This window comes from Neolamprologus multifasciatus, chromosome 18 (assembly GCF_963576455.1).
Source record: "Neolamprologus multifasciatus chromosome 18, fNeoMul1.2, whole genome shotgun sequence".
NCBI lineage: Eukaryota > Metazoa > Chordata > Actinopteri > Cichliformes > Cichlidae > Neolamprologus > Neolamprologus multifasciatus.
This window is the reverse complement of record NC_140456.1, coordinates 16,228,707-16,250,923: the sequence shown is the minus strand read 5'-3', so window position 1 is coordinate 16,250,923 and position 22,217 is coordinate 16,228,707. Positions and strand designations below refer to the sequence as shown.

Sequence of the window (22,217 nt, the reverse complement as noted above, 5' to 3'; positions counted from 1 at the left end):
AGTAAGGTCAGTACTTCCACGCTTTAAACGCTGCACGCTCATACTCTCTCCGCACTCGATATATTATCCATTGTTGATCTGCACACAGCTGTTGTCACGAACGTCACACTCGCTTACGTCATTGACATGAGACACTGTCGCAAAAAAATCACGGTTTTAGTAACGCAGTATCGCAGCGTGCTTACGGGAAAGCAACGGTAATCTAATTACCGTTTTTGCAATAGTAATCCCTTACTTTACTCGTTACTTGAAAAAAGTAATCGGATTATCTCTGCAGATAACACTTATCACTTTGTGTTGTTTTAAGCAGAAAAAATTGTGATTAAGTATGTAAATATCCTGAGCTTTAATAACAATAATACTTTGAAATATATATGTGCCTCATGTTAATTCCTCCTCTGTAGCTTTTCTTTTTGTCTTTTTTTTGTCAGAAAGGTTAAACAAGAACTAAAACCTGGTGGCAGCTGCTTACCTATTTCCCAACTAGTTGCCAGATCGGGTGGATTTACATGTGCAATTCTCCCATTTATCTAGGCTTGGGACCAGCACTAGGAGTACATTAACCCTGAGGTTGGGTAAGAACTACTAAGCCACAGTTCATACAAATTAATGCAGATGTGAAACATGGGCAAAGGAAGGATCGAATTATTGATTGGTGTGGAATCATTGGCACAGCTTCTTTAAAACCGTCCGATAGGGCCCTGCTTTTTTGTCATAATAGTGATTAGATTTACTTGGCTATTCCTGATCATGGTGTAATCACATAGTACACAGTTACACAGTATTACAGTAATGTAATCTGTTATTGTATTAAATTCAGTAATTACGTTACAGATACATTTATGTCATTTATGTCATTTATTTGAAATGCATTTCAACGGCTGTACAGTCATCTGCACTCTGAGCGGAAAGAAAGGAAAAAATCTGTGTTCAAGACAGAAACAACTTACATTTTACTGTTAACACAACTTTGGTCTTTGCAAGCATCTGCACAGACAGTATCCTAACGCAAATCTAGATGAGAACCATGCTTGCATGCTGACCCCAGTCCAGCAGCCAGACCCTAAACTTCAAAAGGACACAAAAGCAGTGATGAGCAGTCAGGCTTGCAGAACTGTGGCCTCCATTTCTACCTGTTTCTAAAATATAACATGTTTATAACATGATATTTCTGTTCATACCTAAAGTTTGTGACAGCAAATGTGTCAGCTTTTTTCTTTTTCAATTCAAATGTTTTGTCCTGTAGACATTACTGTGTACTTTATGATATGGTTTTTTGCCCTACATTTAGACTAAATAGCATAAATTTTTTTATGTATAAAGTCTTACTGGGTGATCTCTTTTCTTGCCTGTGTAAATTCTGTGTAAAGCTGAATGCTTTTGTGTCCCTGGGAGAGTTCAAACCTCTTACAAAGTAGGACTGCAACTGCTATTCAAAAGCTGGACTTTGTGATGTCTCTGTGATTAATTTACTTGGTTACTTGGCAGCTGTTACTTGGTCCTTCTGATTTGCTTTACTTTTTGTTTTATGTGTATATGTGTTGATGCTAAGCTTAGTTTAAGAGATGTTAATCTCAGCAGACGTTTTGTTTGAAATTAAGGTGTAATAGATAAATAAAAAACAATGTGAGGTCTGTGTAGTCTAGACGCTTTTCTTTCCAAACTCCTTAGATTACAATGTGAAATAGGTGTAAAACAATAGCAGTGAGACCCAAAGAGAAGGACTAACATGGATTGGGAAATGTGCTCCTGATGTGAGAACTGCATCAGAAATCTGAACCTCTTTGCTTTGCTTTGATAATTATGAAATAGATCTAAACACCAAAACAGAGCATATGGCAAGCAGATCTCTCATGTGTGTGCTCAGCAATAAATAACACTAAATATTTTAACCCTCAAGGAGCTTGTAAAACATAGTGTGAGAGTGAAGTTAACCTCTCCTTTCTTCAAACTATTGAGGCACTTTTGAGTTTCTAAACGAGACCTGTATTTACAATGGCAATGTGAATTTAATTTATATAGCACATTTCATTCCAAGTAAACTCAATGCGCTTAACATATAAGAGTAAATCATTAAAAAAAATCTATGTAGGTCTACTATGCCTTAAGGCAACGAAACAACAAAGCAAGATTTAGACCAAAAAAAATCCAAGTTAACAAGGTTTTATATGTGAGATTTTAAACACAAGGCTGTGTGTTATGTAACAATATAGTGGAATTTAGGGTATAAAGTCACTTCCTCTGTGTGTGTTGTTGTGCATTTGATCCCCTCACAGCTTTAATAAATACCTGAAACATTCATTAATATGATTTTTACACCCAACATTTAGACATTTAGTCCATTTTAAACCAAAATCTTAAGCCAATAAGATGAAGTTAAAGATCGCATTGGACATAAGACAAATGGACTGTTAATATGACCACACTCTAAATACTTTCAGAAATCACTGAAAGTTTTTCAAGCTATCCTGTTTACAAACAGAAAGATTGACGTTCATTCAAACACTACCAAAAAAATAGTCTCCATGGTGGTAATAAAGTAAGTCAAAGAAAAACAAAGAACTATCTAGGGACTGTGGTCATGGTGAGTAAATCGGTTTAATGGAATTTAATTGCCCCATGCTTCACTTTTTTTTAAACTCAGTCAATTAAATAATTATACAAAAAATGAGCTTTCACAATAATACAATGATTCAATTGTAACTGATAGAAAATAATCCCAATTTTTCTCAGTGACAACCTTTTTTTCTCTGACTGGCTTAATATCTGAGTCTGAATCTGAACTGGACATCTCTAATAGGTTGCATCGTTCCAGATCCGTATCGACTGAGGTCAATTTCAGGAATCTTCACATCCGGATTCTTCAGCTCAAACTCAAAATAGACCAACATGCGGAAAACAAACTGTTTGAGCTCATTGGTGGCAAAAAAACGGCCAGGGCACATGGAGACCCCAGATCCCCAGGGCATGGTGTAATATTTTACCTTCTTTCCTGCTTTGTAAAGATCAGTTTTCTTGGTCCCGCCTGGATTCAGGAAGCGGTCATATTTGAATGAGTGCGGCTCAGGATGGATCTCTGGATCTAAAGAGGAGATGGGTATTGATTTGTCAATGATAAACAGATTCATGTTTGTGCTTCTTTGGGCCTCTCAGAGCAACACAGGGCCTTCTTCATTCCGGCTGCTCCTCTTCCTCATGAAACACCCAGAAGCCATGAAAGCAGTGAAGGAAGAAGTGGATAAAGTCCTGAAAGAATCTAGACAGGAGGTCCGGCCTGGTGGTCCTTTGGTCTACCTGACCCGTGAAATGCTGTTGAAAACACCAATGAGCTAAAACAGTTTGTTTTCCTCATGTTGGTCTATTTTGAACTTGAGCTGATGAATCCTGATGAGAAGATTCCTGAAATTGACCTCAGTCGATACGGATTTGGAACGATGCAACCTGTCAGAGATGTCCAGTTCAGATACAGACTCAGATATTAAGCCAATCAGATAAAAACAAAAGTCTTATCTTTAAACACCTTTTTTTGTATAATTCTTTTGATGATACATGGAGACTTATAAAATGAAGCATGGGAACACATGTATTGCAGATTTTCTGTTACATTTTCCATATGCAAATTAAGTAGAATTTTTCTGAAAATCAGTGCCAGCCGTCCATCTCCTTCTATTTATCCAGTCCAGGACTGCAGTGGAATTGGAGCCTTTTCCAACTGCTATAGGGCAAGAGGCTGGATACACAATGGAGAGAAAACAGTTTTGTTTTTTTGTTCTTAAAATTTCAGATTTTTGAATTTTCTGTGATTCTGCTTCTGCACACTTTGTTACTCTGTGAATAAACAAGTCTTTAATTGGAACAAGTCTACATGTGTATTGTATTTGTACTGGTCTCATTACATATGTATATCTGTTCATCTAGTCTGGTTTGTTGAGGTTAGCAAAGAGTTTCATATGGAGTTCTCTGGTGGGAAGCCTCCGGAACTGACCTCAGCACAGTTGTTATTCATAGTATATGCATGGTTTTTTGGTTTTCTTCGATTTGATTTGTTATATTTGTTATTTCTAGGGCTTTGTATCTTCTTCAGTTTTACCCATTGCCATGCAGAACTGCACACATCTGCAAGCCACATGGTCTGTTTTGTCATTTGCATTATCTATAACTGAACTGACTCCTCCCAGGTGCCAGCTTCTTTATTTTGATAGTGCAGCAGTCAAGAGGGGAGTGAGAACAGGGAAAGACACACAGCAAAGGGCCAACATTGAGCTGTATAGAATATGGTCACCTGCTCAGCCAGTGGGGTTTAATCTCAGAATTCAAAACAATAAAGTCATGACCAAACCTTTTTTATCTCTTGTGCAGAAAATGACCCAAATTGAAACTTGTTTTCTTAATAGAATGAACTAGAACAACAGCTGATGTCAATGTCCAACTCATTTGTCCTCATTTTCCTGATACCTGCCGTCTGAGTTGTATGTTTTGAGAGAGGGGAGACAACCCCCCCCCCCCCAAATTGCATACATATGCAATTACAAGGAGAGCATCCCATAATAAGAATAAAAAAAATTAAGTAATAAATATAAAATAATGTATTTATGATGATTCAATTTGTACAATATTTAAACCGTAGAGATACAATAATTTTACAGCTGAAAAATCATCATTTTGTTATATTTGAAATATAAATCTAATATAATCTGTATTTTCTTTCAAATGCAGTGTGTGAGTGTGTGTGTGTGTGTGTGTGTGTGTGTGTGTGTGTGTTTGAATATCGTAATTATAATAAGAGCTACAAACCTCTGACACCCTTACCCAGTTAGCTAGCGGCTAATGACTACCACTACTTCTGTAGTTAATAAAAGGACAGGTAATGTTTTGTTGCCCTGTCGCTCAGTGCACATACAACAATGCTCATTTGTTTCAATTCATCAGTTGCCACAAGAGAACTTAACCACGTGTACATAACAAACGAATACTCCTGTGGGCTATAGACTATAGTCAGTGTTGGGAAAGTTACTTTTAAAATGTATTCCATTACAGATTACAGAATACATGCCCCAAAATGTATTCTGTAACGTATTCCGTTACGTTACTCAGTGAGAGTAACATATTCTGAATACTTTTGATAACTTAATGTATTATCATGCTGTTTACAACTACGTGAATGTACTATTGCTGTGATTTATTACTGTTACTGAAGGTCTGCGGCTCCGAACCATAGTAAAGGGACCTCTGGCTAATAAGGTGGGTTCTGTGTCGGGCTCGTAGCCGAAAAATAGCTTTACTTTGTTGTCTGGGTCAACTTTGCTTGCGACAGACAGAGAGAGGCGTTGAAAGGCTGCTGCAACAGAACTTATTGTTTTTGGAGGAAAACACGAACACGGTGTACAGTCGAGTCTTACTAGCTTACTTACAACTGGGCTCGTCAGGCACTCTTCTTGGCTGCAGTGGTTATTATTATATTTACATGCTTCCAGCTCCCGTTTTTGCTCGATGACAGCTCGTACTTTTCCTTTTTCTCCCTCCCTCGCTCACAGACACATAACGTGTATGGCAGTCCATTCTCCCTGCAGCACGGACTACACTGCCTATGATGCTACATTCTTTAGAGCTATACCTGTAGCATTCTGCCTATTAGCTTAGCACAACAACAACAAAAAGGCGCTCTCTCACCCAGGAAACACGCAGAGAGAGAGCGTCACCCTGTAACCATGGCAACCGTAACGCTGCCGCCTGGAACAACAGAACATAGCTGTCAAACAAAACCCAAAGAGTCCTGACCCGTGACAATATGAAACAGGGAAGTACCTCCGTGTAATCCATTTATTTCAACAAAGTAACTGTATTCTAAATATCACCTTTTTAATTGGTAACTGTAACGGAATACAGTTAATCATATTTTTATTTTAAATACGTAACGGCGGTACATGTATTCCGTTACTCCCCAACACTGACTATAGTGTACTCTGTACATCCTATTTACTGGTTTTTCTTGCATCAGCCATCTCCCAATCAATTTTTGTGTTTCTTCGACAGCTCCGTACTGCCCAGGTGGCAAAAAAGGCACCAAGCTTGTTCCTGGCTCGTAACCACTTATGCAAGTCAGATCCTTTCATTTAGCAAAGTTGTGATTAATAGTTTAATGTTATTGTTGAGGGCCGCAGGCAGGACTCTACACACACATTTAAAAAAAGGCTCAAGAAAAGGGCACCCATCAGGAAAGGGGCAGATGCTCAAGCCCCTGCCGGCCCCCCTGCACGTGTCTGGTAGATAGTCGAGACAGTCTGCTGAAGTTCAAAAATGATTGACTGGCTTTGCATGTTTTTACATATTTGATAAAGATTTCATTTCATTTTCTTTTGCACTGATGAATCTGTGTTATTAAAAATGTCTTAACTGTTTTCATTAGTGGTGAGATTGAACTTTCCTGATGAGAGCACCAAAGGGATCGAGAAAACATGTGAAAGCTAAAAATCGAAGTGATGCAGCATCGGGTCAAGGTCACGGAGTTCAGGGGGAATTGCACTCTCGGAGTGTTTTTGTTGGTTTTGCTAAATGAACCTTACAAAAGATGGTTCACAGCATCAGTCATAGACCAAAGAACACTAAAGGCAAAGGCAAACTAAAACATGTCTGGCTTACTCCAATTAGACTCAGAAACTGTCATGTTTTGGCCTAAAAGAGCATCACTGAGCTGAACCACAGAAGACAAACTCCTTGTTTTTTTTCTCCCAACGCTGTCCTAGAGATTATCCATGTGTGTGTGTTTTATGGTTGTAAAAAAAATCTGACCCTGATTTGCATTTGAAATCAGACTTGCCTTGTGTGAATGACCTTGAAATCATTTCTGTTCAGGATTAATTTGTGTTTGAATGTCAAAATCCTTCTTATTATAACCTTCTAAGTTATTAATCAGGCAAATGCATTTATTCTTACTGTTTATCTGCAACTTCAGCAAAATTCGCAAAAGCATTTTTGTAACTGAGGTTTCATCACTAAAGTGGTGAGCCAGCCATTCTGTGAATGGAATTTTTAAACCTGTCAAGCATGAACAATAAAATAACTGCCAAAAGTTTCTAATTTTATTTTTAGTTTTAAACTGGAGTATGTATTTAAACTCCTGACATTCATTTTAAAATAAATTAAATATAAAATTGCATATATTCGTTTCATTTGTATCATTCTTCTAAGATTCTGTGTTTTTGTACAATTTATTGTTTATTTTAAAAACATCGGGAATGTGGGAATCTGCTGCCATCTATTGGATTTTGTTGTAGGGAACAAGTAAAAGAATCCATGCCACTGAGTTGACTGAAGTCAGCCTATAACTTTGTTTTTGTTTGTTTTGGTTTTTTGAGTTTTAAAACAGGCTCACATAAAACTCCAAAATCTGACATTTACAAAAAAACATTTATTTTGGAAAAAACAAAAAGCAAAAACTTGTAATGTACATAGAAAATTGAACTAAAAATTGAAACAGACTACGATATACATGAATCGTCTCAATTTCTAAGTGTACATGTCACATCAATTACGGAAAAATAATTATACAAAAAAGAACATTCACAATAATAATTAATAACCAATAATCATAATTGTTGTTATCTTAAACAATGCCCATCAATATCATTTCTAACTGGATTTAATCTGATTGCTGATCTGCAAATTACTTAAAGAAGAAGAGTTATGATCAGAATGTGTTCAATATACATATACATGTCTAGAATATCAGTGCATTTGCATATTGAATTGTTACAGTTGACCAACGCGTCAAAAACTTCAGATTTAAATCTGCTTCCATAATTTCCATAATGTGCTCATCAAACCATCTTGATCGAAAGAAAACGAAAATCACAATTTTGTTTTCATCTGATTGGCTTAATATCTGAGTCTGAATCTGAACTGGACATCTCTGACAGGTTGCATCGTTCCAAATCCGTATCGACTGAGGTCAGTTTCAGGAATCTTCTCATCAGGATTCATCAGCTCAAGTTCAAAATAGACCAACATGAGGAAAACAAACTGTTTCAGCTCATTGGTGGCAAAGAAACGGCCAGGGCACATGGAGACCCCAGATCCCCAGGGCATTGTGTAATATTTTACCTTCTTTCCTGCTTTGTAAAAATCAGTTTTCTTGGTCCCGTCTGGATTCAGGAAGCGGTCATATTTGAATGAGTGCGGGTCGGGATGGATCTCTGGGTCATGTTGGACAGAACTGAAAGGAAAGATTGCAATTCTGTCACCCTTGCGAAGTAAATATTCTCGCCCATCAGCCATCTTGAAGGTCATGTCCTTTATCACTGCCCTGTTGAGGAGGGGTGCAGCAGTGAGTCGGAGGTTCTCTTCAACAGCACTGTCCAGGATCGGTGTTTTCAACAGCATTTCACGGGTCAGGTTGACCATAGGACCACCAGGCCGGACCTCCTGTCCAGATTCTTTCAGAACTTTATCCACCTCTTCCTTCACTGCTTTCATGGCTTCTGGGTGTTTCATGAGGAAGAGCAGCAGCCAGAATGAAGAAGGCCCTGTGTTGCTCTGAGAGGCCCAAAGAAGCACAAGCATGTATCTGTTTATCATTGACATATCGATGCCCATCTCCTCTTTACCCTGCTGTATGTCCCACACCCAGCCACTGATATTATCCTTGGTTTTCATTTTCAGGATTGACAGAACATCCCAGAAGTATGCCTTCAACCTCTCTGCAGACAACTTTTCCATCGGTGGGAGGACCCCATACGCTAGTCTGGGGAAGAGCTGGTCATATTTACGAAACTCCTGAAACAAAGCTTCTGATTCAGCTCTGTCTTTCTCTTTGGCTTTCTCCTCACTTTGTTCTGACTTGGGTGGCACGTTGCCAAACAAGGCCAAATATCCAGCTCTGAAAACAACATTGTAGCTGTACCTGAACAGTCCATCTTCTTTCCAGGTCCTGTCCTCTGCAGCTGATCCAATGTTGTGCAACATCATGTTCTGCAAATTACTCATAAAAGATTGGGTCAGTTCTTGCAGACCTTCCCCCTTCAGATGCTTGTTGCTGGAATTGTGGAGAACAATGTGCTCCCCTTCAACAGCTTTGTATCCAAACACTCTGTGCACCAGATGCACTGAAAACTTTCGAAAGTCCAGTTTGTCCCGACTCTCCTTAATGAACCCCCCAAATGAAAAAGGGTCCTGGACAAATGTAATATAAAACCCTCCCAGCTGTACTGTAAATATTTCACCGTGCTTCTTCTCCATTCTCTCTAGGAACTTCAAGGTGTTCCTGCGAAACTCTAAGACATGACCCAACCAAGGAATGAGCCCTTTATCGAGGGGGGGTTCTCCTGGTCGCCGCTGTCTGAACACTCCGAGCAGGTACAGCCCTCCGACCAGACAAGCAAGAAAGCCAAGAAGTATCGGCAGCAGCAGCTCCATGACTGATTCAGTTAACCAGCACAGATTCATGTGAAGGAAAGTTTCAGGTCTGCTTTAATGAACAGACCTTTGCTCCTCCCCCAGGATCGGTTTCTGGGAATTGTTCACTAAATAGTCCAGAAAAAAACTCTGTGTTTAAGTAAACAGTGTTAAAACCTGTTTACTTCTTAGAGTAGAGTTCTTCATAGAACAGCATGTGATGTTGATCTCCAATTCTGGTGAAAATAAACCAGAATGAAGGACTTGTCACACCTTCGCTGGCAGACCCGTGGAGTGGAGAGAGTGTGGACCCAAATGCAGACAGTGACGACAGACTGAAACTCAGAGTGTATTTTTATTGGCAAAAGGAACAGAATACAAAAAAAAGCAGAAGCAACAAACTTTTTGTCTGTCCTTTGACAGAGCCACCATCGAGTGTGTAATAATCTATTGCATCTGGAACACTAGCTGCACAGTGGCTCAGAGGAAAGCACTCCAAGGGGTCATTAACACCGCTCAAAGGATCACTGGCTGCCCTCTCCCCACACTGGAAGATCTACATAATACCCGCTGTATTAAAAAAGCTCAGAACATAATAAAAGATACCTCACACTCCCTGTTTGAACGGTTGCCCTCGGGCAGACAGTACAGAGCAATCAGTGTAATGACAAATGGACTCAAACACAGCTTTTACCCAACCGCAATAACATGTCTGAATGCTGCTTCTGAAAAAATCACACCACTTTTGTAATGATCTATGCACTGCCTAAAGCATGTGTGGGAATGTACGTGAATGTTTTCTCATACTATTTTTATTAGCACTTTAAGTATTTTTTTCATTGATTTTATTCAATTTTGTTGTTTTTTTATATTTTTATATTTCTATGGATGATGCACTAATCGGAGACCACATTTAATTTTGTTGTACCTGTGACAATGATAATAAATACAGGGTGGGCCATTTATATGGATCCACCGTAATAACATGGGAATGCACTGTAAAATCTAATTAGTTCCCAGAACTCAAAAAAATTGAGGAAACTCGTTGCCTCAAAAAAAAATGAGTAAAGCTTAGCTAAAAATGACTAAAATAGGACAACTTATTTATTATGGGTACTCTGTACAAGCTCATTTGTTCCCAGAACTAGGGAATTAGGAGGTGGACAACCTCCTAATTGCAAAACCATGAAAGCACCTACTGTAAGACCTGGAGAAGAGTTTCATTCCAAGGATCTAGTGTGGAAACTCACTCCCCCCTAACACAAAGCCTAGGTCAACGAGACAAGGGGGAAGTAAAACTGAACACACTGACATGAGACATGAACTTTCAAAGTAAAACAGGAAATCAGAAACAATTCACAAAGATGCGGACTGAGAAACATGGACTTTACACAGAGGGACACACGAGCAGAGAAGACTAAGCACAGAACTAAACCTATACTAAACATGAGGGCAAGAGAACAAAGCCTAAACCAGAATAATTATAATAAATGTCAAGAGATTTATTCTAAAAAACACTTCTTCAGCTGAGAGTCTGTCAATATAAAATTGTACTTAGTAGTCAGTATAATCTTTTTGTGATATATAAGTTTGCATATTATAGAATACTGCATGATGACCCTTTTATTACTTAGACTGTTGTTGGAATCAAGAGCTTTATAAATTCTTTCTCACAGTGATAATAGCTGAGCAAGCTGTTATCATTTCACTCCTGCCAGGAAGAGGGGAGCTGGATGCTCTTATCTTCAAGAAGAGGGGCCACGTCCTTCAGAATAACACACACACACACACACACACACATACACCTGAACCACTTTTATCTTCACTCCCTACATACTAACATTCCTCTGTTAATGAATAGACGTATTCACTGTTGTATTACTTTTGTATATAAATAAAGGCAAGTGCGGGAACAAAGCGCACATCACAGGGCCCCCACTCTGGTGTGAGCGTTCTGTGATCATGCCCTTGCAAGTAAAAACTGCAGCGTCTGTGTGTTTCTACCTTTAGATTCTTAGCTGAAGAAGTGTCTTTAGAATAAATCTCTTGACAGAGTCTAAGAGTGAAGACACACACACGCTGCAGATTTTACTTGCAAGGGCTCACATGAGAGTGGGGGCCCTGTGATCAGCGCTCTGTTCTTGCACTTGTCTTTATTTATACACAAGAAAAATGAAAACATTTGTTCAGTGGAATGTTGATACGTGAGCATGTGCGTATGTGATTGTGTGTGTGTGTGTGTGTGTGTGTGTGTGTGTGTGCGTGTGTGTGTGTGTGTGTGTGCGAGGTCAGAATTGGGGAAGATTCAGATAGAAATATCAGAACATGTTTTATAAAGAACAATCAGTTCTAAGCAAGGAAAAGGTCATCATGCAGTATTCGATCACATGTAAACTTATATTACTAAAAGCTTATACTGACTACTCAGTATAATTTTCCGTTGACAATAATCAACACAGGATAGCTAAAGAATCAGAACATAAATATAATAAACATAATCTAGAAAAACACCAAAATAAAAGAAACCGAAAAAGGTGGGTCAAAATGATCCAGAACCGTGACAGTTTTCTTCTTAGTTATAATTTACTTGAACAATGAGTGACATGGATGATCCTATTTTACTATTTAGTAAACAATTCTCAGCAAATTCGCAGAAACCGATCCTGGGTGCTGGGGGAGGAGCAAAGGTCTGTTCATTAAAGCAGACCTGAAACTTTCCTTCACATGAATCTGTGCTGGTTAACTGAATCAGTCATGGAGCTGCATCTGCCGATACTTCTTGGCTTTCTTGCTTGTCTGGTCGGAGGGCTGTACCTTCTTGGAGTGTTCAGACAGCGGCGACCAGGAGAACCCCCCCTCGATAAAGGGCTCCTTCCTTGGATAGGTCATGTCTTAGAGTTTCGCAGGAACACCTTGAAGTTCCTAGAGAGAATGGAGAAGAAGCACGGTGAAATATTTACAGTACAGCTGGGAGGGTTTTATATTACATTTGTCCAGGACCCTTTTTCATTTGGGGGGTTCATTAAGGAGAGTCGGGACAAACTGGACTTTCGAAAGGCTGCTCTGCATCTGGCGCACAGAGTGTTTGGATATAAAGCTGTTGAAGGGGGGCACAGTATTCTCCGCATTTCAAGCAACAAGCACCTGAAGGGGGAAGGTCTGCAAGAACTGACCCAATCTTTTATGAGTAATTTGCAGAACATGATGTTGCACAACATTGGATCAGCTGCAGAGGACAGGACCTGGAAAGAAGATGGACTGTTCAGGTACAGCTACAATGTTGTTTTCAGAGCTGGATATTTGGCCTTGTTTGGCAATGTGCCACCCAAGTCAGAACAAAGTGAGGAGAAAGCCAAAGAAAAAGACAGAGCTGAATCAGAAGCTTTGTTTCAGGAGTTTCGTAAATATGACCAGCTCTTCCCCAGACTGGCGTATGGGGTCCTCCCACCGATGGAAAAGTTGTCTGCAGAGAGGTTGAAGGCATACTTCTGGGATGTTCTGTCAATCCTGAAAATGAAAACCAAGGACAATATCAGTGGCTGGGTGTGGGACATACAGCAAGGTAAAGAGGAGATGGGCATCGATATGTCAATGATAAACAGATACATGCTTGTGCTTCTTATGGCCTCTCAGAGCAATATAGGGCCTTCTTCATTCTGGCTGCTCCTCTTCCTCATGAAACACCCAGAAGCCATGAAAGCAGTGAAGGAAGAAGTGGATAAAGTTCTGAAAGAATCTAGACAGGAGGTCCGGCCTGGTGGTCCTTTGGTCTACCTGACCCATGAAATGCTGTTGAAAACACCGATCCTGGACAGTGCTGTTGAAGAGACCCTCCGACTCACTGCTGCACCCCTCCTCACCAGGGCAGTGATAGAGGACATGACCTTCAAGATGGCTGATGGGCGAGAATATTTGCTTCGCAAGGGTGACAGAATTGCAATCTTTCCTTTCAGTTCTGTCCAACATGATCCAGAGATCCATCCCGAGCCGCACTCATTCAAATATGACCGCTTCCTGAATCCAGACGGGACCAAGAAAACTGATTTTTACAAAGCAGGAAAGAAGGTAAAATATTACACCATGCCCTGGGGATCTGGGGTCTCCATGTGCCCTGGCCGTTTCTTTGCCACCAATGAGCTCAAACAGTTTGTTTTCATCGTGTTGGTTTATTTTGAGTTTGAGCTGAAGAATCCTGATGAGAAAATTCCTGAAATTGACCTCAGTCGATACGGCTTTGGAACGATGCAACCTGTCAGAGATGTCCAGTTCAGATTCAGACTCAGATATTAAGCCAATCAGATGAAAACAAAACTGTGATTTTCTTTTTCTTTGGATCAAGATGGTTTGATGAGCACATTATGGAAATTATGGAAGCAGATTTAAATCTAAAGTTTTTGACGTGTAGGTCAACTGTAACATTCAATATGCAAAAGTACTGATATTCTAGACATGTATATGTATATTGAACACATTCTGATCATAACTCTTCTTCTTTAAGTAATTTGCAGATCAGCAATCAGATTAAATCCAGTTAGAAATGATATTGATGGGCATTGTTTAAGATAACAACAATTATGATTATTGGTTATTAATTATTATTGTGAATGTTCTTTTTTGTATAATTATTTTTCCGTAATTGATGTGACATGTACACTTAGAAATTGAGACGATTCATGTATATCGTAGTCAGTTTCAATTTTTAGTTCAAATTTCTATGTACATTACAAGTTTTTGCTTTTTGTTTTTTCCAAAATAATTTTTTTTTGTAAATGTCAGATTTTGGAGTTTTATGTGAGCCTGTTTTAAAACTCAAAAAAGATATTAAGCCAATCAGATAAAAACAAAAGTCTTATCTTTAAACACCTTTTTTTTGTATAATTCTTTTGATGATACATGGAGACTTATAAAATGAAGCATGGGAACACATGTATTGCAGATTTTCTGTTACATTTTCCATATGCAAATTAAGTAGAATCAGTGTCAGTCGTCCATCTCCTTCTATTTATCCAGATTTTTGAATTTTCTGTGATTCTGCTTCTGCACACTTTGTTACTCTGTGAATAAACAAGTCTTTAATTGGAACAAGTCTACATGTGTATTATATTTGTACTGGTCTCATTACATATGTATATCTGTTCATCTAGTCTGGTTTGTTGAGGTTAGCAAAGAGTTTCATATGGAGTTCTCTGGTGGGAAGCCTCCGGAACTGACCTCAGCACAGTTGTTATTCATAGTATATGCATGGTTTTTTGGTTTTCTTCGATTTGATTTGTTATATTTGTTATTTCTAGGGCTTTGTATCTTCTTCAGTTTTACCCATTGCCATGCAGAACTGCACACATCTGCAAGCCACATGGTCTGTTTTGTCATTTGCATTATCTATAACTGAACTGACTCCTCCCAGGTGCCAGCTTCTTTATTTTGATAGTGCAGCAGTCAAGAGGGGAGTGAGAACAGGGAAAGACACACAGCAAAGGGCCAACATTGAGCTGTATGGAATATGGTCACCTGCTCAGCCAGTGGGGTTTAATCTCAGAATTCAAAACAATAAAGTCATGACCAAACCTTTTTTATCTCTTGTGCAGAAAATGACCCAAATTGAAACTTGTTTTCTTAATAGAATGAACTAGAACAACAGCTGATGTCAATGTCCAACTCATTTGTCCTCATTTTCCTGATACCTGCTGTCTGAGTTGTATGTTTTGAGAGAGGGGAGACAACCCCCCCCCCAAATTGCATACATATGCAATTACAAGGAGAGCATCCCAAAACAAGTTAAAAAGGGTCACATATAACCAGGCTGAACAACAACAACCCAAATTCATCAAGAATCTAATATGGAATCGTGTCATACTATATCACTGTCATCAGGTGGGGTCAATGCAAAGCAAACGTAGCCTATGTTTCACCTGATGGGGTAAAATGTTGCTGTCGATCTGTGACTGCAGACATTAAAAAGTCCATAGGAAAGATGGTAGCTGATTAAACAAGTGCACACACGCATGCACATACAGTGACATTTTATACCTTCTCCAGAACACTGTATAAACTATGGCCAAAAGTTTGGATCATGATGCTGATCCAGAATTCTTCCCTTATTATTTATTCCTAGTGCTATACAGATAAAGTAATAAGATTTAAAAAAATTAAGTAATAAATATAAAATAATGTATTTATGATGATTCAATTTGTACAATATTTAAACCGTAGAGATACAATAATTTTACAGCTGAAAAATCATCATTTTGTTATATTTGAAATATAAATCTAATATAATCTGTATTTTCTTTCAAATACAGTGTGTGTGTGTGTGTGTGTGTTTAAATATCGTAATTATAATAAGAGCTACAAACCTCTGACACCCTTACCCAGTTAGCTAGCGGCTAATGACTACCACTACTTCTGTAGTTAATAAAAGGACAGGTAATGTTTTGTTGCCCTGTCGCTCAGTGCACATACAACAATGCTCATTTGTTTCAATTCATCAGTTGCCACAAGAGAAATTAACCATGTGTACATAACAAACGAATACTCCTGTGGGCTATAGACTATAGTGTACTCTGTACACCCTACTTCCTGGTTTTTCTTGCATCAGCCATCTCCCAATTAATTTTTGTGTTTCTTCGACAGCTCCACACTGCCCAGGTGACAAAAAAGGCACCAAGCCTGTTCCTGGCTCGTAACCACTTACGCAAGCCAGATCCTTTCATTTAGCAAAGTTGTGATTAATAGTTTAATGTTATTGTTGAGGGCCACAGGCAGGACTCTACACACACATTTAAAAAAAGGCTCAAGAAAAGGGCACCCATCAGGAAAGGGGCAGATGCTCAAGCCCCTGCCGGCCCCCCTGCACGTGTCTGATAGATAGTCGAGACTGCTGTCTGTAGTCTGCTGAAGTTCAAAAATGATTGACTGGCTTTGCATGTTTTTACATATTTGATAAAGATTTCATTTCATTTTCTTTTGCACTGATGAATCTGTGTTATTAAAAACGTCTTAACTGTTTTCATTAGTGGTGAGATTGAACTTTCCTGATGAGAGCACCAAAGGGATCGAGAAAACACGTGAAAGCTAAAAATCGAAGTGGTGCAACATCGGGTCAAGGTCACGGAGTTCAGGGGGAATTGCACTCTCAGAGTGTTTTTGTTGGTTTTGCTAAATGAACCTTACAAAAGATGGTTCACAGCATCGGTCATAGACCAAAGAACACTAAAGGCAAAGGCAAACTAAAACATGTCTGGCTTACTCCAATTAGACTCAGAAACTGTCATGTTTTGGCCTAAAAGAGCATCACTGAGCTGAACCACAGAAGACAAACTCCTTGTTTTTTTTCTCCCAACGCTGTCCTAGAGATTATCCATGTGTGTGTGTTTTATGGTTGTAAAAAAAATCTGACCCTGATTTGCATTTGAAATCAGACTTGCCTTGTGTGAATGACCTTGAAATCATTTCTGTTCATGATTAATTTGTGTTTGAATGTCAAAATCCTTCTTATTATAACCTTCTAAGTTATTAATCAGGCAAATGCATTTATTCTTACTGTTTATCTGCAACTTCAGCAAAATTCGCAAAAGCATTTTTGTAACTGAGGTTTCATCACTAAAGTGTTGAGCCAGCCATTCTGTGAATGGAATTTTTAAACCTGTCAAGCATGAACAATAAAATAACTGCCAAAAGTTTCTAATTTTAGTTTTAGTTTTAAACTGGAGTATGTATTTAAACTCCTGACATTCATTTTAAAATAAATTAAATATAAAATTGCATATATTCGTTTCATTTGTATCATTCTTCTAAGATTCTGTGTTTTTGTACAATTTATTGTTTATTTTAAAAACATCGGGAATGTGGGAATCTGCTGCCATCTATTGGATTTTGTTGTAGGGAACAAGTAAAAGAATCCATGCCACTGAGTTGACTGAAGTCAGCCTATAACTTTGTTTTTGTTTGTTTTGGTTTTTTGAGTTTTAAAACAGGCTCACATAAAACTCCAAAATCTGACATTTACAAAAAAACATTTATTTTGGAAAAAACAAAAAGCAAAAACTTGTAATGTACATAGAAAATTGAACTAAAAATTGAAACAGACTACAATATACATGAATCGTCTCAATTTCTAAGTGTACATGTCACATCAATTACGGAAAAATAATTATACAAAAAAGAACATTCACAATAATAATTAATAACCAATAATCATAATTGTTGTTATCTTAAACAATGCCCATCAATATCCTTTCTAACTGGATTTAATCTGATTGCTGATCTGCAAATTACTTAAAGAAGAAGAGTTATGATCAGAATGTGTTCAATATACATATACATGTCTAGAATATCAGAGCATTTGCATATTGAATTGTTACAGTTGACCAACACGTCAAAAACTTTAGATTTAAATCTGCTTCCATAATTTCCATAATGTGCTCATCAAACCATCTTGATCCAAAGAAAAAGAAAATCACAGTTTTATTTTCATCTGATTGGCTTAATATCTGAGTCTGAATCTGAACTGGATATCTCTGACAGGTTGCATCGTTCCAAATCCGTATCGACTGAGGTCAATTTCAGGAATCTTCTCATCCGGATTATTCAGCTCAAACTCAAAATAGACCAACATGAGGAAAACAAACTGTTTCAGCTCATTGGTGGCAAAGAAACGGCCAGGGCACATGGAGACCCCGGATCCCCAGGGCATTGTGTAATATTTTACCTTCTTTCCTTCTTTGTAAAAATCAGTTTTCCTGGTCCTGTCTGGATTCAGGAAGCGGTCATATTTGAATGAATGCGGCTCAGGATGGATCTCTGGGTCATGGTGGACAGAACTGAAAGGAAAGATTGCAATTCTGTCACCCTTGCGAAGTAAATATTCTCGCCCATCAGCCATCTTGAAGGTCATGTCCTTTATCACTGCCCTGGTGAGGAGGGGTGCAGCAGTGAGTCGGAGGATCTCTTCAACAGCACTGTCCAAGATCGGTGTTTTCAACAGCATTTCACGGGTCAGGTTGACCATAGGACCACCAGGCCGGACCTCCTGTCCAGATTCTTTCAGAACTTTATCCACCTCTTCCTTCACTGCTTTCATGGCTTCTGGGTGTTTCATGAGGAAGAGGAGCAGCCAGAATGAAGAAGGCCCTGTGTTGCCCTGAGAGGCCCAAAGAAGCACAAGCATGTATCTGTTTATCATTGACATATCGATACCCATCTCCTCTTTACCCTGCTGTATGTCCCACACCCAGCCACTGATATTGTCCTTGGTTTTCATTTTCAGTATTGACAGAACATCCCAGAAGTATGCCTTCAACCTCTCTGCAGACAACTTTTCCATCGGTGGGAGGACTCCATACGCCAGTCTGGGGAAGAGCTGGTCATATTTACGAAACTCCTGAAACAAAGCTTCTGATTTAGCTCTGTCTTTCTCTTTGGCTTTCTTCTCACTTTGTTCTGACTTGGGTGGCACATTGCCAAACAAGGCCAAATATCCAGCTCTGAAAACAACATTGTAGCTGTACCTGAACAGTCCATCTTCTTTCCAAGTCCTGTCCTCTGCAGCTGATCCAATGTTGTGCAACATCATGTTCTGCAAATTACTCATAAAAGATTGGGTCAGTTCTTGCAGACCTTCCCCCTTCAGATGCTTTTTGCTGGAATTGTGGAGAACAATGTGCTCCCCTTCAACAGCTTTGTATCCAAACACTCTGTGCACCAGATGCACTGCAAACTTTCGAAAGTCCAGTTTGTCCCGACTCTCCTTAATGAACCCCCCAAATGAAAAAGGGTCCTGGACAAATGTAATATAAAACCCTCCCAGCTGTACTGTAAATATTTCACCGTGCTTCTTCTCCATTCTCTCTAGGAACTTCAAGGTGTTCCTGCGAAACTCTAAGACATGACCCAACCAAGGAATGAGCCCTTTATCGAGGGGGGGTTCTCCTGGTCGCCGCTGTCTGAACACTCCAAGAAGGTACAGCCCTCCGACCAGACAAGCAAGAAAGCCAAGAAGTATCGGCAGCAGCAGCTCCATGACTGATTCAGGTAACCAGCACAGATTCATCTGAAGGAAAGTTTCAGGTCTGCTTTAATGAGCAGACCTTTGCTCCTCCCCTCTGACAAGTCCAATGGGTTTCAGCTTTCCTGGAACTGATTAATATAAATAGTCCTGGAAAAAAAGCAAAGGTCTCCTGAATACAAGCAACAATTCACATTGTTTTCAATCAACAATGTACTTTCACGAAAGAATAATTTTCATCTTAATTGCTTATAATTACCGTTATGCAATCCGATAACATTCAAACATCCTTAAAATCAAGATCAACAACCCGTAAATGGTCTTTGAAGTGTCAAATTTCTCTGGAACTGAGTTGTTCAAACAGTTAACATCTGGCATGCAGCAGAATTCCATTCTCATCCGTTTATTCCCCGATGAAAGATCGGACGTATCGAGGCCAGCTTCGTTACAGACTGAATGTTTCATAGCACCAAAGAAAGAAAGAAAGAAAGAAAAACTGCAGATTTCTCAAGGCAAGCAAAACATGCCAATACTCAGAAACTGTTTTGTCCAAAAGGGAAACTATTGAGCTGAAACATGTAGGAAGGACGCGTTTTACAGACTTTCCTGGAGATTATACATGTTCTAGTTTTATGGTCGCGATAACTAGAAAGAAAAAAGAAAAAAAGTGGATTTCGGCCTGCATTTGAAAGCTCGCATGCATTGTGTGACTGACCCTAAAACCCATTACCGATCATAAATGATTAGAGATTTGTCTTTGAACGTTAAACTCTATTAATTTAACCCTCTACTGCATGACTTTTTAATTTTTGGGGAAAAAAATATTTCTCCCTATTTTTGACTCTACCCATCACAAGTCCCTGCCTGAACCTTACCCTAACCCTGACTCAAGCCTTCAGCCTAAAATTAAATGATTTACCTTGCAATTTGTCCCCATAAAGTAGGCGAGACCTCACAATGGGAGTATGTAAACAAATTTGTGTCCCCACAACAATAAGTAATACACGTCCACACACACACACACACAGAGCAAAATTGGTATGGCACGGATCTGGCCCACACAATGTGCTTACACATGGCCCACATATTGCAAAGAATGACGACCCTTTGGTGGCCCAGACCTGGTTTGCCAGTGGTGGCCCACACATGGGCCAGCACAAGGCCAGTTTCAGACACACTGGTGGTCCTGTGCTGGCCCATGTGTGGATTACCTCTGGCAAACCTGATCTGGGCCACCGAAGGGCCGTCATTCATTGCGGTATGTGGGCCATCTGTAGGTGTTGTGCAGCCATGGGCCAGTTGTAGACACACTGCTGGCCCTGTGCTGGCCCAGAACGGTTTCAGCTCTAGTCCCAGATGTCAGCCTAATGTGTACCTTAATCAAGCCATGCAATAACAACATGTGCCAGAACATGCAAAACAGTGCAAAAGTAACATGACAACACTCTATTCAGACAGTGAATGGACTGATTTTTATATAGCGCTTTTCTACTCTCCCAGATTACTCAAATTGCTCTATACAACATGCCACTTTTGCTTAACTGAGTGCTTCCTAACTACATTCATACACATTCACACTCTTGACATGCAGACTGGAGGAGCCAAGGATCGAACCGCTAACCCTGCGATCAGTTTGTAACCTGCTCTGCCACCTGAGATATGACATGCCATCGCATAAACAGTGGCGTCATTGCCAGACCTGGCACACATCTGGTTGACATACACTCTGCCAAAACACCAGTCAGTCAGAAGTGCCAGCTTGATGCCAGATCTGGGCCAGACCTGTTTTCTGTAGGCCCGGGCCACATAAACCAAGCCACAATCAAGCCAGATATGGCATGCCATTGCATAGACAGTGCCATCTATGCCAGGCCTGGCCCATATCTGGATGACATACGTCTTATCATGCCAGAAGTTGGCCAGCAGTGCCGACTTGATACCAGATCCTGGCCAGACCTGCTTTCTATGTGGGCACTAGCACACACAGTTACTTTACCAACTGACCCCTGAGCTCCTAAGTGTCCCGCAAACCTCATTCAGGGATCCACTCCTCTACTTCAATGTCACTCCCTGAAAGCTCACTGTCCTCATTTTATTGAGGACAGAAAGGGCACATTCCCTTGGTTTCCTTCCATAAAAGGTATTTACATCCATGTCTTGTAATTATGAGTAGATTGTAAAGTAAAAAACATTGACTATGATCATATAAATGCACACAAACACATCTCTAGACTCATATGCAAATGCATTATATTGCCTGAAAAAAATTGGGCTAACTGCGCAGTGTTGCCTTGAGGCAACGAATGAAAATTAACAGTTTTACTGTATAAATAAATTGAAAAAAGCAGAACAAACAATCAAATATGCTTCTTAACATATTCATGCACATACAAGTATTTTTTAATATACATTTATTTCACTATAAACATGTAAAATAGTGATCTTTATCTTGCCTCCTAATGGAGATGTCCCTCATGTAGTGCAGCTTGCAGAAAGGGGTCCTCCCCCCACAAGATGAAAGTCACACCACCTTCAACTCATCATTTTATTGGAAAGAGATGTGTCTGGTAGCATTATTTGAAAAAAAAAAAAGTTTTTTTTTTTTGAAGGGCCAGTGTAAGGCATGAAAATGTGGTTTGTTGCCTCAGGGCAACGCTATGCTGTAGAGGGTTAATTGCACGCTGATCTACTGAACTCAGTGGGAAGGTGGCGCCATCTACTGGACTTTTGTTTTAATGGCGAACAATAAAAAGAATCAGCATAATTGAGTACTTGACTGTTTTTCAGCTTGCCATTTATTTTATTTATTTATTTATTTTTTTAA

The 22,217-nt window shown here is 39.4% G+C and overlaps 3 protein-coding genes across 3 annotated transcripts; 1 reads left to right on the top strand and 2 right to left on the bottom strand.

The window, feature by feature from the left end:
* Nucleotides 1-7,388: 7,388 nt before the first annotated feature.
* On the bottom strand, nucleotides 7,389-9,493 carry LOC146497640 (5-beta-cholestane-3-alpha,7-alpha-diol 12-alpha-hydroxylase-like). The gene has a single exon (XM_085141735.1). The coding sequence runs from the start codon at nucleotides 9,439-9,441 to the stop codon at nucleotides 7,876-7,878; it is 1,566 nt and encodes a 521-aa protein (XP_084997861.1). The 5' UTR covers nucleotides 9,442-9,493; the 3' UTR covers nucleotides 7,389-7,875.
* Nucleotides 9,494-12,099: 2,606 nt separating this feature from the next.
* On the top strand, nucleotides 12,100-14,475 carry LOC146497639 (7-alpha-hydroxycholest-4-en-3-one 12-alpha-hydroxylase-like). The gene has a single exon (XM_085141736.1). The coding sequence runs from the start codon at nucleotides 12,115-12,117 to the stop codon at nucleotides 13,678-13,680; it is 1,566 nt and encodes a 521-aa protein (XP_084997862.1). The 5' UTR covers nucleotides 12,100-12,114; the 3' UTR covers nucleotides 13,681-14,475.
* Nucleotides 14,476-17,385: 2,910 nt separating this feature from the next.
* On the bottom strand, nucleotides 17,386-19,791 carry LOC146497638 (7-alpha-hydroxycholest-4-en-3-one 12-alpha-hydroxylase-like). Its single transcript, XM_085139163.1, has 2 exons — nucleotides 19,653-19,791; nucleotides 17,386-19,543 (listed from the first exon to the last, which is right to left on the bottom strand). The coding sequence occupies exon 2, from the start codon at nucleotides 19,436-19,438 to the stop codon at nucleotides 17,873-17,875; it is 1,566 nt and encodes a 521-aa protein (XP_084995289.1). The 5' UTR covers nucleotides 19,439-19,543; nucleotides 19,653-19,791; the 3' UTR covers nucleotides 17,386-17,872.
* Nucleotides 19,792-22,217: the final 2,426 nt, after the last annotated feature.